Below are 19,178 nucleotides of genomic sequence, written 5' to 3' on the forward strand. Positions count from 1 at the left end.
TATTGTGTTATTTATGAAGGAGTTTTAATATATAATTTGTATGATGGCTGCTACATGAAACAAAGTTGTACTGTATGTTTTTACTGTGTACAAAATTGGATATTGTTTTTACCTTTCCTTTGAGGCAGAATTGAATTACAGCCAAAATCAGTGATCTTCACAACCATGCGATTGTCCACTACACAGTTCGTGGATTTGAGCCGACCATGGACTTCTGTTTTGCTTGAGTGCAGGTAAGACATTCCCTGTGGTTGATAATAGGGAGAAGACAAGGCTAAACATGAGACTCTCAGCAGTTGCTAGAGTCAAAGAATATGAAATGTTAGCATAATATGTGTCTAAGCAATAAAAAATTGTTATCAACAATTCTCTGTCATGGAAGGAGAGAAGTATTTTACAGAGAAGAATTTCCAAGATCACAGAAGCAGTCAATGTTAAGAAATGAGGATGGATTATTAGAAGGATCATGTCTTAACTAATGATTATCTTTCCTATTGGTTAACAAAAGCCTGATAAAGCATCTTGAGTTTTGATGAGATCAGATTGCCACTAGGCATTAGAGGAATTTATTTCCTCCTACAGAAGTGTTGATTTCATTTGCAGTAAATATTTTTTTGTTAAATCTAGTACAGATTTGTTGGAACGTCAAACAAAAAAATGTCTCCAACTACATATCTAACCAATGGTTACTGAAGATGAGAATAATTGCTCTTTACGTCTGTATCATCTTTGAAGATTACCATTCACCAGGAACTCCATTCAGAAACATTTCAGTAGATCCTTCTCAGCAAAGCAGCAGGCAGCATAGGGTCAATGCAGATTAGGTGATACACTATCACTTACATGAGGCAAGTGGTCAGAGTAGAAACCTAAAGGTCACTTCTGATCTGACTGCTAATGGCTTTCTCTGCACTAGTGAATATGTATCAATTATCCATGAGCTAAACTAGGAAGCGAGCGCAATGAAGATTGGCCAGTATAGTTTCAGCTGTATTTCCTGATATTCAGATTCCTGACTACAACACACACATGCATACAAAGGTGTGTAGTTTGCTATTTTTTACTTACCACCTCTGAATTTTGTTCATTTAGTATTAGAGAGTCAAATGTGGTATAATACATGCCAAGTGGCCAGCACTGAGGCATAGCAGGAAAAAACATTAGTAAGTGGGTGTAAACTGAGGAAGAGTATAGGTATGCTAATTTACACTTTCTTGCTAATATTTATTCTGTTACATCTCTCTCTTCTACAATACTTCAGCTCACATCTACTTTTAGCCAATTGCTGGTGTTTTTTCTTCCTATAGTCTTCCTTTCTGTAGTTCAGTAAATAAGGCATAATCTACTTAGGTTGCTCCAAAAGTAATGCCTCCTATTTATTTGCATGGAAACTACAACAGATAAAAAGATCAGAATAACCCTATTTGATAAAACAAATTATCATCTGCAAAACAGCGCTTTTCAACATAGTCACCACCACTACCAGTGCGTTTTCACCAACATTCACAAAATGGGTGCCACTTTTCCCTATGGATGAAGTCAGTGACACACCTTTGCTTCACACGCACTTCCATGTCAGACGCCATTTTGTCAGCCAGTTCCTCTGCTGCCCTCTGCCACTTAGCAACAACATGTAACAGTGTGTTGGTGGAAAGGTTCAACCACCAACATCTGCCTCTGACACAGTGGGCCAACATAATAAAATAGGAGGCATTACTTTCAAAGCAGCTCTTGTATAATCTGTGGAAGTCAGAACAGACATGTTTTATCTGTTTAATTTCTTCTGTGAATGGTCTTCTACTGAAATTCCTACATGTGCAACTCATCCCCCTGGATGGTAACTGATTGAATTTAAACAAGATTACAGAGCTTATGTGGGCAGGCATACACTATATGACATGCTGGGTTTTCTCTCCTTCCGCACCCATCTTTTCTTGAGAATCGACCAGCAAGTGCTACAGGAGTTCACCAAGACACAAGTTGAGTTTGAAGCACAGCACATGTATGTCTGAGGCACAGGCAGCATGCAAGACATGCAATCCCTTGAGAATGTGGTTGGACTGGTTATCCTGGGCCTGTCTAGATCCTGCCAAAATTTACAGAGACTGTGCTCAGGCTATATCCAAGAAACATGCTTCTTGATTAAGCAGTTTTTATCATGCAACCCAGCTGACATTATCCAGGATGTTTTGTCTGCTTCAGAGCCTATTTCCTCCAGCTATGCCATCTTCCTTCCCTTGCTTATATCATCCAGGACATATACCCCCTTTCTATAGCAGAATTCCTAATCAGTTTCAGCATCAAATCAGAGGCAAAGGTAATTTTGATTTCCTTATACCAGAGCTTCCTTGTTAATGATTTCTGAATGAAGAAGTCTCACAGATGTGCCTGATAATATTTTCCTCTTTCCTTCTAATCATCTTCTATACCTATCTGAAAACAACAACAACAACAACAACAACAACAACAAAATAACAGCCTGGAGAGTTGTTAGAGGGCTTGAGAAGAGCATACATTGGCATGAGGGAAACACGAGCTGAAGAGTCATGATATAATTTAAGTAAAGTGAGAAGACGTTCAAGTGGGAAGCTATATTAGTGAAAAGCAGTAAAAGAAGCGCATGATAATGTCTAGGTCCCAGAGATTGCACCACAGCATCAGGTGGAGAGGAGGCAGGAATAGGAAAAGGAGAAATTGGCAGATCATCCAAATGACCATAAATTGCCGCATATTCCTAAGTTTGAATTTTCAGGAAGGTTTTTTTGAACCAACTCTAACATTGCTAATATAATAATGCTCTGGAGCCTTTCCAGAATGGATACAGTGTTCCACCCAACCCCAGACTCCACCTCCTCATTACCAATGGTGCAGTGAACAAATGGTTCTGAAGTCCTGGTCACACCTAGTGTAGTCACTGGACATTTGGTCACTCCCTTCAGAGGGACTGCAGTTTTCCATGTCTCTCATAAACAGAGCCACTACCTATCACCATTTTCTTAGGTAGTATCTGAAGGTGAACTGCAAAGGGTTAAAAAATGCCCTGCTCTTTTGATATGCTAAAAGGAGGAAGGGAAATTGCACTGCTGCTGTTTAAAACGAAGCTTAATGCTGAACACTAATTGAACCTGAAAGTCATTAACAAGGCCAACAAGCTGTGACAATTTGGATTAAGGAGGTTCTAATAAAGAGCAAGATTTTCAGTATCTCTTTAGAACAGTGGAGTCATACATTGTGGAGACCAAGGCAGAACTGAAGTGTGTAGGGAAATGGAAAAACTTCCAATAACAGTTGTGCACTACCAAAAAGTTAGCAAAAAGTGTTGTGGATTACCTGCAGAGATATAATGTATGTGATTTACAAAGTTTTCTTAATTACCAGTTAATCAGATGCAATCTGTAGTGTACAATAGAATTTGCTTTATTATGAATTTCTGTTTTTCCCTCTCTAGCTGACTGAAATGGCTAGTCCTAGTGAGAAATGAGAGTCTCTAGAGAGTGGGAAAATCAAAATAAAATGCAGAATAAACAGAGCTTGTTTTGAAAAAGAACTTGATCTTTGTTTTGGATACAAATTGAAATAATTCCGTCATTTTGAAAGAAAACAGTTTTCCTTTACATGTCTTACCTGAGGGCCAGACAGCACAGTCTGATTTACAGGGCTCATGACTGCCCAAGACCTACTAGTCAGAGCCACAATCATCAAATCGTAACCCTCTGATCTTTGGGTCACATGTCTTTTTGGGGCATATTTTATTACTCATATATATACCCCAAAGCCAAATCTGGTCCCCATTTACTCCTTCAGTTTGAGAGCCACAGGATTTCCTGGCCTCCTGGAGGCCAGAAGAAAGAGTGGAAGGGCATCAAGGAAAGGAAAAAACAGTAGTAGCTGCTTTTCTCCAGAGGATCCATATTGCAAGAAAGGACAGGGTGATTAATATTGCATGGTCAACAGTCCACTTACCTTGGCAATATCATACATGACAGAGATTTTAAATTCCCAGTCCATGAATGTGCCATCAGGGTAGGAGATTTTATCATTTAAAACATCCTGTAAGGGAAAAAAATAATGATTCTAGTCTGCATCAGGGAAAAAGCAGAAGCTGAGATCTGAGTATAACATAGCCTTTCAACCAGGGACTGAGTAAGGCAGACTTGCATGTTAGGAATACATGCATTACACAAGTTGACTCAAAAGACAGAGAAAATTACATATATTTTAGGTTTACAGAGAACTAGAAAAGTGAGGACTCCAGAAAAGAAGGGTTTTGTGTAATTAAAGTAAATTGTGAATTTGCTCTTAAAGCCAAGGTAAATCTAATCAAGCTGTGACAGAAATGAGCAAGGTGTATAAGAGGAAAGGACTGTATGTGTTTTGTGCTCAATCCAGTTACTTCTAAGTAACTTATAAATTCGATGTAGACTGATCTTTTAACATAAATGGACAGTGATTTTTAGTTCCAACCACAATGATTTCCATTGCTAAAAGTCAGTCTCCATGAGTTTACAAGAAAATAACTGGATATAGACCTGCTATTTTGCTGCCTTGTTGTGAGTTTCATGTGAGTTCCAGAGCCTGCTGCTACTGATGAGAGTCTTTGTATGGTCTAAGAAGCTTGCAGAAAATCTGACACCACCATGATTAGCTCTGAAATAATACTGGTAGTAATAAAGTCTAAATCTTTCCTTCCTCTTGCCAGGTAACAATTTACTGTTTCCCTTTATAAATAAGAACGAAGGGCTTACAACACAGGATTTACTATATTCCAGTCTTAAACTGTTTGCCCCTTATTAATATTATATTATTTTCTCTGTGTTTTCAAACTCTGGGGACACTGCAGAAGCTGCAAGAGCATCAAAAGAGACAACAGCTATGTCTTGGAAAATAAAGAAAACATTATATACTATATCCTCCCAGTGGGGAAAATAATAGATATTGGCTGTTGCTGTTGTCTGGGTAGAGATCTTGCCTATATTCCCTTGCTCACACCTCACTGCATCCTGTGGCTACTGAGAACCACCAGTCTGATGGCAGCCACAGGCAGGAAATTTGGGAGAGGTGAGCAAGGGGGAAGGAATTCAATATCAGAAACTTGCCACCATTTGCTTGGTGCAGTGCTGCAGCATGAGGACCACACACAGCAAGATATCTGTTTTCTTACTACAATAATCTGGGGAACGAAAACTGCAAAATTCTTTACCCGCAGGGAACCTCTTTCGCAGTACTCGATCACTGCAAAGATCATGGTGTCCATCTTCACTGTGCCATAGAACTTTGTCAGGTTGTAATAATCAATCTGCAGGAGCTAGAACAGCAATATTACATCTATTTTTAAAAGCAGTTGTTGTTAGTGTAAAAACACAGGTCGATGACGCTTGTGTGACTTTTTATCTCAGGCTCTGATAAGATGTAGGAGTTCCCTTTGAACCAGTGTATATTAAGGCACAGAGTGAAGTACTTGAAGGCATTTGTCATTCCAGAGCCATCCAGATTAGTGAGTTAAAACTGGATGCTGCTGGATACTGCAAGATCATTCCAAAGACGACTACAATCTCTCTTATTGCTTCTCTAGTCAAATCTCACAGCTAATAAAAATAGCCATTAGGAGAGAGATAATGTTGTTAATCAATCAGCAAATGAGCAGGTAATAAAATTGTAATGATGCTGCATGATGTTATGAACTTTGTCCATATATACGAACAACTGTAGTTTACTTCAGAATATTTTTAGAGATTAGTGAATTCACATTATAGCTCTGTTGTGTAAAAAGGAAAACTTGGCATTCAAAATAATGCAGTATTGTAGCCAAGTTCATCCCTAATGTTAGAATTATCAGTATGCACAAGTCAGCAGAGAGCTACTTATATTGAAAGATCTGCATTTGGCATTCAGTAATGAGATTTAACTACAATATTCCACTACAAATGAATTAGCACATGAGCAGAGTGCATAGTCTTTCAGCACTGGCTATAAAAATGTATTTAGCAGGGTCTTATGACAGTGCATGAATTAATTCATTCACCTCAGTTTCACTGGCTTCAGCTGATGATGTGATTACACTAGCAAAGACAGAGGTCATCAAGCAATATGCTTTGATGAACACATCACCTGTCCACCTCACAAACATATATATGCATAAGCATATATATGGCTGATGGAGCTGGCAATGGAGGGCAATGACTTCACTCATTGGATTCATACCATCCTGCTGAGTCCAGTTGCTATGTACAATAATTACCTTGTTCAGTTCTATTTTTTGCTTCTCTGTGAAATTACCGTCATTGTTTTTGAGATCCTTCAGGATCACCACCTGAAGAAAAAATACCAGTGGAAAGAAATTGTAGTGATTAATTCTTCTCTTCCAAGAAATGCTAAATAAATATCTCAGAAACACCTTGCTTTGCTGTCTCAGTTAGTCAGCTAAGTAAGCAATGGAGTTAAATTTCCCTCAAAGGATTTACCATGTAGACAGGAATGGCATTCAAGGCCAGGCTGGATGTGGCTCTGGGCAGCCTGGTCTAGTGGTTGGCAACCCTGCCCACAGCAGGGGAATTGAAACTAGGTGATCACTGTGGTCCTTTTCAACCCAGGCTATTTTATGATTCTATGATTCTGTGATGCGTATTGTACCTCAACATGAACATACCTCAGTCAGGCAGAGAGCAAGCTCAACTGAGTATACAAGAAATGCACGGAAATGACCTTAATCTCCATGGTATCAAACTGCATGTATTTGACTTCTGTGCTTTCTGTTTCCACTTCTGTGCTTTTGGACTAGGCCAGGGTTCATGGTGTCTAATGTTTTGCCTCCTGGCAGTAAGCAAAGTGCAAAGCACCCGATATGGCACATTCCTTGCATGAACCCAAGCCATTTTGCAAGGTCAGAGGCAGAGTTGCTTCCTGAACTCCAGAGAGGATGTCTCCCACAGAGCTTTCCTGAGCAGAGGAAGGAGCATGGACTCTCAGTTTACCTTCTTGTCATATTTGCCCTGGCGCAGTCTCTGGGTGGTGTCACGTCTCTTATCTTCATCAATCTGAGAACAAAGAAGGATCATTAACTTGCAATTATCACCTACTCCCCACTCGGGCTCAGAGAGGGAAGTGTTGCCAGTGTGTGCCATACAGAGAAGCACAAGCCTCTCTGAAGGGAGTGCCATCACATGTCGCAGGAGGTGTGGGCAGCCAGGCCGCTCCCACAACTGCCATGGCCTCCACTTGCTGCTCCTGTGCTCCTGGGAGTTAGAGGAGTGGGGCAAAGCACAGAGAAATCGTCTGTGGTGTGGAAGAGACTGGCAATCAGTCCTCAGCCTCTTTCCCCTTCATAAGACAAGCATAACTGTTGGGAAATTTATTCTATTAGGGAGTGGTAAAAGGGGGAATAATCAATATAGCAAGTGAGAGTTAAAAAAATAAACCACAATAATGTTAACAGATCCCATTCCTATCACAGCCATAGCCTGTGTTTTAGTCAGAGAAAGCCAGTGTCCCAGCATTGATGGTCCTCAGGAGACAAAATCCAAGATCCATCTTTGGTTATCACACTTCTCTTACCTTCAGACTGACATGGTTTGTCTCACTGGTCTCCAGAGGCAAGATTTTCTCAGGCGATATATGGGACCATTTCTTCCGCCGACGCTCATTATCTCTCCTGTACTTCCTGCAAAACAAGCAAACTTCAGGATATCCTCCCAGAGAACTGAAACTCATGACAGAAGATTAGGACAGGGAAGCTTTGGGATGATGCAAGGATGGAGTGTCAGGGTGACAAGGCTTTAGCACATGCCCCATGTCTCTCATAGTCTTCCAGTTTGAGGCTGCTCTTATTCCCATAACTTTGGGAGAGAATAAATGCTGTCTCAATTCCATAGACAAAGTAAAAGAATAGAAAAGATTTAGCAGAACAACTGCTGGGCCATTACCAGAGATTAAGAGAGGTCAGAACAATTTAAGGTGCAAATGGCTTTCTTCATTCTATACGGTTTTCTTCTGTAGGTTATTGAATGTACTATAAAGGGAGGTGCCTCAAACAACTATTAGCCAAATGAAGTCCTGGCATCAAGACTGGATGTTAATAATATATGTGAGTACAGTGCCAGGAGAAGAGACAACAACAGTAGTGGATAAGACCCCTTTTTGTGGACATCTCTTATTTCTGCATATTTTGAAAGAGCCCTTGGAACTGGAAAAAAAGGAAACTGCTGTCTCTCTTCTAGAATTTCAGAGAAAACACTGCCTTCCCTTATAGAAAAGCTGCAATTAGACTTGTACTCATCAAATTATCTGTTTACCCATGCAAGTACTTCCTCTAATTTAAAAAAAAAAAAAGAAGAAGAAGAAGAAGAAAGAAAACACATGATTTAAGAATGTCTGGAGAGACAGTGTGTTGGGAATCCCAACACATGATGACTGCTGGCAAGTGCTCCAAATGGGAGAAATTATTATATTAACTAATAACAAAATATTCTCTTTTCTGACTCATTTTTACTTATATGTGTATATGAAAGGGAGTACTGATAATTGCTGTAAGAACAATATTTCTCAGTTCAATCTCTAAAACTGTTGTCATTACTCATCAGAATGCACTGCAATTCCAACTGTTACCAGTTAGTGATTAAGAATGCATCAAATTGAACTAAAATCTACTGAGTCTAATAATTAGTTATGTGGGGTTTTTTGCTATTTTCCTCAGCACTCAGAACTATAAAGGGAAGTGTGTAGTTCTGACTATGAAGCATCCTAGAAACCTGGGAGATAAACAGACTAATGAGGCATTTTCTTCATTTTCATAATTGAGTCTCTCTTATTACCTTGATAGGGGACAATCTGCTGGAGCACTTCTAGTTGAGATGGTTGCTATTATTTCTATACTAAGAAGGTAAGTTCTCTAGAAGTAAACACGAAGAAATTATTCTAAAATATCCTCAGAAATTTCTATATTTGATGGTTGAGGATATTACAATGATATGTATACAGTAAGAATCCAAAAATATGAACAGAATGTTTAGTTTTTATACATCTGCAAATATAGAAGAGTACAGAACCTTTATAACATGCTCAAACTGTGTCCAGGCAAAATTTGGTTAATTTTCATGACCATATACTAACAACTTTACTTTTCTGTTTATGTCAGTGCTTATGTGGGAATAGTCAGCTCTTCCATTTCTTGAGCACAATTGCCTGTGTAAGAGTTGTATACCTTCATCTTTGAGTTTTCAGCATGAAAAGCTTTAGTCCACAAGGCAGATTGGTCCACTTCAAATAAGTGAACCTGAGCATCTGTTTCTATTTTCTCACTTTGTCTGAAGTTCTCTACTGTGTAAATAAGAGGGGTCCTGAGCTACCAAAACCAGATGCAAAGTTAAGACAATTTCTTTGAATATGAAAGAAGACTATATAATTTGGAAATGTACTGAAATTTTTTCCAGCAACAGGAGATTCCACTGGTTTCTATTTCTGCATTTTCCATCACAATTAAGATGAACTGTGTTATATTTGAAAAATTACATCTGTTAGAAAAGTCTGTATGTGAAGAGTTGGACTGAGTCAGAGGAACTGAGAGAGAGAATGGATGCATGAAATGAAAACATTTGAACCTTATGGAGTTTTGTTTCCCATAAGACAGAAAACTCCTTCTGAACTGAACTTCTCTATCACCAAGAGGTCAAAGAAACATAAAGAAACCCCAAGTGGGCTAATGGTTGACAGTAAGTGCAAAAAATCTGAAGAGTGGTCTGAGACATGAGATTCTGTGTTGAGTGGGAATCAGAACTTTTGCAGATGCAGAAACTTTAAACCTGCTTGTATCTTCTCCCTTGAGTATTAATCTTACATTACAATGCTACAGACACAAACCTGGCTAAACAGTTTACATCAAGGGCAACTACCCAGGTAGTTGTAAGGAACGGTCATGAATAGCTCTTCAAGGAGACATCAGAGGCACTGCCCTAGGAGGAAAATTCTTCTAGGATAAACAGAGGGACAAAGGGAGTGGTACCTCAGGACAAGCAAAGAGATGATCAGAACCAGAATCACAACTCCTGCGAGTGTGAAGACAGCAATAGTCAGTATGTGTGGGCCTGCAGAAAAGAAAAAAATAGAAAGTAAACAACTTGATGAAAGACACTGAAAAACAATATTCTATTTAAGAAACTACCTTCACCCACATATGCAAGTCACAGTAGCCAAGCAGGGATATTCTTTGGTCACATTCCAATTAGAGGCTTTGCTAAAGCTCAGTGCTCCCGGAAGATGACATGTGCCTGCTCCCTTTCCAAACAGGATAAAGTGTGGCCCTGAGCAGTGCCCTTATGTCCCCACCTGAGGCATGGGCACTCTGTAGGCACAGCCAGGTGGGAGGTGAATTCAATAGCACTAACTGTCACATCAGCTCAGGGCTTCCAGTGTTTCACTTCTTCTTTAAAAAGAAACTAAGAAAGGTCTGGAATAAAAATAACTGTTTCTTGGTAACCATATTCTAAAAAATGAAGCAGACAAATGAGTTCATGAGAATAGAGAGTGGCAACAAACCCTGGATACAACAGTCTGTGTGGTGGGGATGTACATGCATTAAGTAGTTGAAAGCCATGAAAAGTAAAATAAGAATAATAAAAATAATACAAATTAATAAAAATAACATCCAAAAGCAACAAGACACACACTAGCTACCTCCAAAATCAGGCAATAACTAAGCACAGATTTTAAGCACGCTAATGTAAGTGTTTGCATCCAACATGGAACTCTATTTAGAACTTCTCTGCACTTTGGACCCAGCTTTCTAGCTTTGGTTTTGTTGTTCTGTGTATCACATCTCCCTGCCTTCCATGCTCTCATGCCAGCCTCTGTTGAAAACTATCTGTAATACCATTTCCCTTCACCAGGGAAGGATATTGTCAACTCCTCATAAGACATATGCACAGGATTTTGAAAGCATTTTCCTAAGAATTCTCTAAAACCTCAGCTTTGTGAGTAGTGGTTTATCATCAGGTTGAAGTTTCCCATGGAAGGCCGGTTGAACCGCATTTTCCTGTTCCTGAGACTCTGCTTCCACCTTCTGGCTGCTGGTGTTACAACACACCGAAGCACTCCCATCCAGAATCGCACTGGAGGAACGTGTATTTTTACAAATGGGAAAACAAAATAATCAAGCGCTTGTGAGAGGCAATTTTACTTTGTTTATATGTAGCTTGGCCATGAAGTCCAGCTTCATTATGTACTCCATGTTAAGATACCACTTCATAGACACAACGGTTCTGCAATTCCCAAACATTTTTCTTTTGCCCTTGTGCAGCCACTTCAAACAAGGACATCTACAAGGGAATGTATTGAAGATAATGAAGTCCTCTGATAACATAGTGCATGTAGTGCACGAGGGGAGGATGAGAATGGGACTGGAGCAGCACTGCAAATGCTGGGGCCAGACAGCACAGCTCTCACAACACAAGCTGGTGCAGGGTTGACACATGCCCTGTTTTCTTTACTGAAGAATAAAAGTGTCCACCCTACTGTGAATGACTTTTAGTCTGCAGATGGTGCTTGTTCCTCCAGTTATCACTTTGCATTATAGCATTCCCTAATGGAGGTCAATAGCACAGCAAACTAACGGAGCCTTAGGTTATAACTCTGGCACCTTTGGACACTCGCTCATCAGTGGGAATGACTCAGGTGAACACCAACCAACCCACAGTGCACTAACCCTTGCAACCACTGCCACAGCAGGAATTTTCATCTTGCATATTATACCTAGAAAAATATGCCTTCATATTGCCAATTGCCATGTAGCAAATGGCAAAACAACACCTGCTGGCTCTGACCAGAAGAGCTGTACTCTGCCATGCTGAATAACACAGACAGTTAATAATTTTATCCAGGAGTCACCAAAAACTTGAAAGCAGGTGGTGGTTTCTGGGATGTCAGGTTCAATGTTTGGGCAGAGATAGAGCTGGATATTAGGTGTGAGAGCTTTGTAAACTCTCTTGAAAGAAGAGGTACGTTTAATGGATATCTCACCAGTGCTTGGAATATCACTAGGCAGCCTGTGGTTCTTCCAGATGAAATCCGGACTGGTAGATACCACATACGTCTTGTTCTCCTGAGTGTTGAAATACATAAGAGTTCTGTACTGCGGCTGTTGGAGTAAAAGAAATGCAGTCAGCAGCAGTTCTGCCTTTTTTTTGTTTTGTTTTGTTTTTTTGACCCTTGTTTCTAACTACCCTTAAAAATGCACAGCTCAAACTTCAACAGAGTAATTCTTGCTCTTTCTGCCACACTGGTGTGTTTCTCTTCAGCTTAGCCATATGTTTGGCTGCCATATGCTTCCTTACTCCTCCTTTCTGCCTAAAAATAAACGTATCAGAGTCACTAGCTGTACTTCACTTAGCGAACCACTGGATGACATCGATCCTGCCCATGTCTAGCACGCCATTTATGACCCCCTCCCAGCATGCCCAGTATGACTTGACGTCCCATCACTTCAGGTTATTTACACTGTTCTTATGTGATAGTGCATGGCATTTTGTTTCTCCTTTCATATACAAGGCCAAGCAGTTGCTTCCTGGACATACATACATCACTTGCAGACTGTGTCGTGTACAGCAGGGTCAAATTGTTATCAATATCTCCGAATGCATCTAGAGTCACAGGACCCTGTGCACCTGTGGACACACAGAATTAGTTAGATGGCTTGTATTATCCAAGAAATAAATATGTGATAGGAATGATGGGACAAATAAAAGATTTCTGTTGCTCAGAATCTTTTTCTTCTTCATCTACTTGCTACAGCACATATTAGTTTAGCGTAGCACTGCTTTTCCCTTTATAATGCCCCACATTTTCTCTGGAAAACTCAAAAAAAGGTGTTGAACTAACTGCACAGAAAGGAAAAGTCTCCCTCTAGCCATAGAAAAGATATATATGTCAGGTTTCTTCAGCATACCAAGAATGGCAGAGTAAACTCCTCTGAAGGGATCATTTTAGAGGTGAGAAGGGAAATTGCTCATTTCCCTCTGCAGTTTGAGTCTGTCAGCAAGAAAGGAAATGTGGAGGTACTTTCATTCCTCTAACTCTTTTGATAGCTATGTGCTTGACTCTAACAACATTATTTTAACCAAGTTCTTTTTGCCTTTAATCTCTTGACTCCTAATGTCAGCAGATGTGTACACTGAGAAACTGCCTATGGAAAACATTCCAAGGATTTTAGGGTGGAACCTTCTACATCCCTCAGCACTGGCTTGACTTTGTTCTCATAAGGCCAGGAAAATCAACAAGAGCAAGTATTGCCAATATCCACCCCTCTTGAAAATCTCACCACCATTTTCTCCTTTCTTTTTGTTCGGGAAAGTCTCTTTGGTCAGTTTCAGATTGTTCTTTTGCTGCGGTTGCTAATGATTTATTTTATTTTTTCTAAAGTTCAGCATCATTATTTTTGCTTGGAAATGACATTTTGTGTATGTGTGTGTTAATTTTTACACACTTCACCTTCTACGTATCAAAATATTATTATTTGAACTCTCTACTCAGCCAGCACCTACACAAGGAAGACTGAAGGTGATTCAACACCTCTTACTTCTGGAAGTTTTTTAAAAAAAGAAACCTATAACAAATATGCAAGATTAATTTGAGACAAGAAAAAAAAGTCCATGTAACTTATCTTTCAAACTAAATTAAACCAAAGAGATGACTTCAACAATATAAAAAAGGATGCAGACTTCAGGAGGAATTCATAGAATCACAGACTCACAGAATGGCTTAGGTTGGAGGGGACCTTAAAGATCATCTAATTCCAACCCCCTGCTGTGGCCAGGGCTGCCACCCACCAGCTCAGGCTGCCCAGGGACCCATCCAACCTGGTCTTGAATGCTTCCAGGGATGAGGTACCATCAGCTTCTCTGGGCAGCTGTGCCAGTGCCTCACTGCCTTTTGAGTAAATAATTTCTTCCTAATATCTAACCTAAATTTCCCTTCTTTTAGCTTAAACCAATTCCCCCATGTTCTATCACTATCAGACCATATAAAAAATAGGTCCCCCTCCTGTTCATAAGCTCCCTTCAAGTACTGGAAGGTCACAATGAGGTCTTCCTGGAGAGACCTCCAAGCTAACCAAGCCCAGCTCCCGCAGTCTTTATTCATAGGAGAGATGTTCCAGCCCTTTGATCATCCTTGTGGCCTCCTCTGGACACGTTCATCAGCTCCAGATCCCTCCTGTACTGGGAGCCCTAGGTTTGGACACAGTACTCCAGATGGGGCCTGACAAGGGCAGAGTAGAGGGAGATAATCCTCTCCGTTGCATTACTGGATACACCTCTTTTGATGCAGCCCAGAAATTAGCATAAGCAAACTTTTTTTTTTTTGCTGGGATGCTATGGTTAAAACAAGGATAAGCACAAAATCTGTTAGGCCATATCAGGAAACTCTGGGAAACTTCTAGCCGTGTTTTGTGAAAGTAGGTGAGACAATAAATACAGAGATTTGAGTAGTCACTTTGGTACAGATCTCTGACGTGAAGTGACAGATGGCACTTTGCGTTCCGACAGATACTGTTGTGATTTTGTTGTGTATGTGCTGTCTCTGTCTTTTCCTAATGATCAATTTCTGTGATTTTTAAGTACAAAAGTCCACTGGTACTAGACAACCTGTAAGAGGAAAAAGAACACTATGAGGACCCATTGTGTTGCCAGCTGGATTATGCTCTCAGCAGAGACACCCAGGCCTACAGTGCCTTGGTAAACTAAAAACAGTTCGAAACTAATTGATTAAAGCTTTGCTAAGTGGACTTCAGAGATGTTTTGAACATTAACCATATTTCATAAGCATTTCTCTCAAGCCAAAACTAGGTCTCTGGTACAAAGCATAGAAAAGACATTGCCACAATTTAACAACCCATGGAGAACTGAAAATGAAACCTGAATGCCAGGTTGTCTCTAGAGGAAGCGCAGACTCTGAAACTCTTTGCTCTCCTAGCACCTTTTTCATTCTCTGAAAAGTCTCCTTACAGAGAGTTCATCTCTTTTTCAAAGTAATGGCACCAGCTTCAGGGCCTCATCCCTGTCCTCCAACTCTGCCCAGGAAGCTCTCTCTCCATTCCTCCCATCCCTCTTTTGACAGCAGTATTCTTCAAATACAATTTTGATCTTCTCTACAGATTACAGAAATATTTATTGGGCTGGGCTACTACTATTTCTGAATTTTGAACCTGAACACAAATTTATCTCACCCAGAATCTTGTTGCAAACAAAGGATAACCAAAGATGCTTTTGTAGCACTGAGGGACATGGTCAGTGAGCATGGTGGGGATGGGCTGATGGTTGGACTAGATGACCTAAGAGGCCTTCTTCAACCTTAATGAGTCTATAATCCTGTGATTCTTTGAAAAGGCCATGACCTAGAAAGGAATCTGCTTCTCAAACAGGCTATTGCTAACTGCAGTGGCACTGAGGTGATTCTGCACGACTGCTATGTAGTGCTTTTGTTAATACTGAAGATAACATATGTGATAAAAATGATAGAAAAGTAAAAGAAAAATTACAGTAATAATAAAACTCACTGAAATGCTTGGACTTTTTTTAGTGTAGAAGGGACTTATCATAAGAGTACTTTAAAACAAATCTCTTTCCTCTCTTCAATTCAGTGAATCCTGCTCAGGACCACACATTTTTACCTTCAAAAGTGATATTTCGGAATTCATTGATGAAACTGAGAGGTAACACAGGGCTTTGGGAGAAGATAAATTTCTTTAGAATATGTCCAAACAGCAAGACGGCATTATAATAGCCAATAATAAAGTCATCTTCCACCTAGAAGAGGAGGGGAAAAAAAAGCAATTTGAGAGTTCATATTTCTGCTTTAAAGCTACAGTAACTTTGGTAATCTGGATAGGCAAAATTTCCAGCATGGAAGGCCAGCATCTGCATGCTGAGTGATTACACGGGCAATGCTACATCGGTGTTCTCTCTTGGAAGTCTAAAGTTGTAAACAATATGTTTTTGGTGTCTTAAGACAGAAAAGTAGGGAAAAACATAGAAGAGGCCCATGTAAAGCATTGGCATGCTGATTCTGAAGCAAACGATTCAAGAAATCCTACATAGTGGGTTCTAAGCAGGTGTGCTCAGTGGGACACTAAGCTCTTGGCTTTGGATTAGACTCTCAGTGCAGATCATCTGGTGTGGTGCCAGCAAGTCTGGGCTTCCAGATGGCCACAGCTCAAGGGCAAGAAGCTGTGCCAAAATTCCCAGCTGCCTGCCACAGAGCTGGCACCCAAAAAAGGTTGAACCCAGGCTGAGGGATCTGGAAACTCAGGAAAGCCAGCCAAAAGCTGGAGAGCTGGAGCTCAAAGCCAAAAATCCTGGGAGGAACTCTCTTGTAGAGTTTGGTTCCTGCACAGACTGCAAGAGTATCAGTATCAGTAAGCAGATACAGGGTTTGCACAGTTTCAGCTTTCCAGGAAATTTAAGAAGACATGTATGCATTTCCTACAGAAAAGAAAAGGGAAAAAAAAAAAACTGCTTCTTGAAAATTAGAAAAACAGGAACATCTCTGGTCAGAAACAGCAATGGTTGTGATTACCACCACTTATACATATCTGCACACAGAAATCTTATCTTTCCATGCTTGCATCCCTATTACACTTATAGATCTTCCTTCATTGATGTTCTGCAGCTACACTGAAAACGTAAGATTGTCAGTCAACCAGAAGTGGAGTCAGAAAGCCTTGATTTATGAGTCTCCCCCAGTCCCATGGACATGATTACTTGCAGAAAAAAAGAAAAGGTTGAGTTGAACTTCACAAAGTAGGAATACGATATCATGGATGTTTGCCTTACGACACTGCATTTTCACATCATTACAGCAGAATGAAAAGTCACCTTGCATGAATGTAAGAAAATGTTGACATAAAAGCATGACAGGGGATGATTATCACTCTGTTTTCAGTTTTCATTTCCTAGTGCAGGAGCGTGTGTGAGCTGAATGTGATGATCAGATATAAAACAGAATGGTTACCAGGCTGGTGTCAGCAGTCCTTGTGCTGAAGTTGTTATTAGCTGGTGGTAGAGTCAGGACGAGTACATTCTGCATGTAACGGGCTGAGGTAGTATTCCTGAAGTATGTGTTCCTGCAAAGCAAAGTGAAAAACCTCATGAAGAGTCAGCAACAGGGGTGACAGCAACAGAGCATTCTCCCCTCCCCAGTGGAGCTGTTACTTAACAGGCTAAAACTAATAGTTATATAAATAAAAACTAATCATAGACAAAACCCTTTATGCTGTTCATTCCCTCATGCCAGCTTTTGTGCTTAACTATATTAAAAGGTAGTATCAAATAGATTGGCAATCTGAAACAGTGTTATTATTAACGTAACTGGTTTCTGTCCTATTTTCTCCTCTTCAAAGCAGGAATTTGCATTTATTAAAATGGAGTCTCTTCCTGGAATAGGTAGTACTGGAATCTGTCACTTTTTTCATGTTTTGTGCACATTTCTGGCCTCTTTAGTACTCTTTTACATGTTCCTCTAATTCTGATATCTCTTGCTAGAATTGATAACAGCAGGAATTGCCCTGAAAACATGTAATAGGAGGGCATAAACAATCGGAGAGGTCAAAGAGCATCCTACTGATTTATTTTTTTAATTCACTGATCTGGGAAAATCAAAAGAAACTGTGTGAACTGAAAAGCATGTTAAAACAAGCAGGAACATTTGTAGCTTTCAGGCGTTTTTGGTTTCATCATCCTGACAGGCCATCTGGAAGAGCTTCCCAGACTGGCAAAAACATATTGATTCATGTACCACAGAGGAATTTAGCAATTGCTATAGCTAGACTGATTAAAAACTCATTTTGTAGGAACCTTCTCTTATTAAACATTTTTTATCATCCTTTTAAAGGTTTGTTTGTTTGTTTGTTTGTTCCAGTAAGTACAGTATTAAGGGCTTTTGGAGACCACAAGCTCCGCTCCTCAGACATCAGATGAGATCCCAACTCCACAACCCTGTTCCTGCCTTTCTCTGAATCTTACAACTTTTACATCACACTTTTAACCCCAGATAATTTCAAATTGCTTTTCATTGAGGCTTGAACTGAACTAACCAGATGGAAATGAAACTTCATTAGACTCCACCAGACTGGATAATTCTAGAGCACACCCCTTCCCTTGAGGGAGACTTGAACACTCCATGTGTCCTGGATGCAACAGGACTCAGAGTTGAAGGAGATTTAAACCCATCGCTTTGTGTGAGGACCGTGATGCTTGTAGAAGCATAGACTTTAACTTCTCTTATGGCTTATGTTTAGATCTAACATAGTATCTGTATTTCTGTTTTAGGATCAAAATGGTTTGAGATCAGAGGGATATGTAGCAGAATTAAGGAGGGCAGTGTATAAGATAGTCTCTGAGGCAGCTGGGTGTACCAGAAGGACAAACAGAAGTCCTAGACATAGTTTCAGTCTAGATCAACTAGCTTTCTCCCAGACCATGACTTACCAGGGTGACAGGAACTAATCCCAAGAGTTTGGGCATGGTTTAGCCATATGGCTGTGAACTGTGCTTTGTCACTTCAGCTTAGGGCCAGAGATCAGCTCTTGGTCCACTTATTTACTAATTCAAAGCTTGTGAAGCTACAACTGATAAAGTTAGTCAATGTCTGTCCTCAGCTACAAGGTTTTTGTAATTAGTAATAGGAAGATTAAATCGAACAACAGAATACTTAGGCTGAGTACTAAGGAACATCTCTGAAAAGTTAGATTTCTGTAGTTATAAAGTTGTTGCTTCTTGGAGGAAACAATTGTACCTCCCTTTTAAGTCATTTAATAATGAGTGTGTGGATCCTAAAAAAATATACTGTAATCCATATTTCCACAGCTGCCTTGGTTGGAAGAGTGTATGAAAAGTTTACAGTCCTCATGTGAAGAGCTTATGACCAACTTTGGACTCTGATTCTTTCAGAGCTTCCTGCCCTGAGGAGTCCACAGGACGAAGTTAACCATCTGTGCTCTGGTCACTGCCTTAGAAAAATCTCTCGTGGACTAAATGGGATGCTGTAAAAGATGTGCCATGACTCCTACACCAAACAAGTTATATAAAGAGCAAGACAAGAGGAGAGAAGCAATGGAAAACATTTTGTGATAAAGCATTTCTTCAACAGAACAGTTCCACACTGACTATGTCCAGTATCTGTATCTTTCAGCAAAGTGC

General features: G+C 40.0%; 1 protein-coding gene across 1 annotated transcript in view; it reads right to left on the bottom strand.

Annotated features, from left to right (window-relative positions):
• Positions 1–19,178, bottom strand: part of GUCY2C (guanylate cyclase 2C) — a 43,993-nt gene that overhangs the window by 15,971 nt on the left and 8,844 nt on the right. The window contains exons 7-17 of the mRNA XM_010710096.3: positions 16,993–17,104; positions 15,653–15,788; positions 12,565–12,650; positions 12,007–12,124; positions 9,995–10,076; positions 7,552–7,657; positions 6,972–7,034; positions 6,239–6,310; positions 5,201–5,305; positions 3,964–4,050; positions 113–245 (exon numbers count right to left, since the gene is read on the bottom strand). Of these exons, the coding sequence (XP_010708398.1) occupies positions 113–245; positions 3,964–4,050; positions 5,201–5,305; positions 6,239–6,310; positions 6,972–7,034; positions 7,552–7,657; positions 9,995–10,076; positions 12,007–12,124; positions 12,565–12,650; positions 15,653–15,788; positions 16,993–17,104 (1,100 nt within the window). The remainder of the gene's footprint in view (positions 1–112; positions 246–3,963; positions 4,051–5,200; positions 5,306–6,238; positions 6,311–6,971; positions 7,035–7,551; positions 7,658–9,994; positions 10,077–12,006; positions 12,125–12,564; positions 12,651–15,652; positions 15,789–16,992; positions 17,105–19,178) is intronic.

The sequence above is a fragment of the Meleagris gallopavo genome, chromosome 1 (assembly GCF_000146605.3).
Source record: "Meleagris gallopavo isolate NT-WF06-2002-E0010 breed Aviagen turkey brand Nicholas breeding stock chromosome 1, Turkey_5.1, whole genome shotgun sequence".
Lineage (NCBI taxonomy): Eukaryota > Metazoa > Chordata > Aves > Galliformes > Phasianidae > Meleagris > Meleagris gallopavo.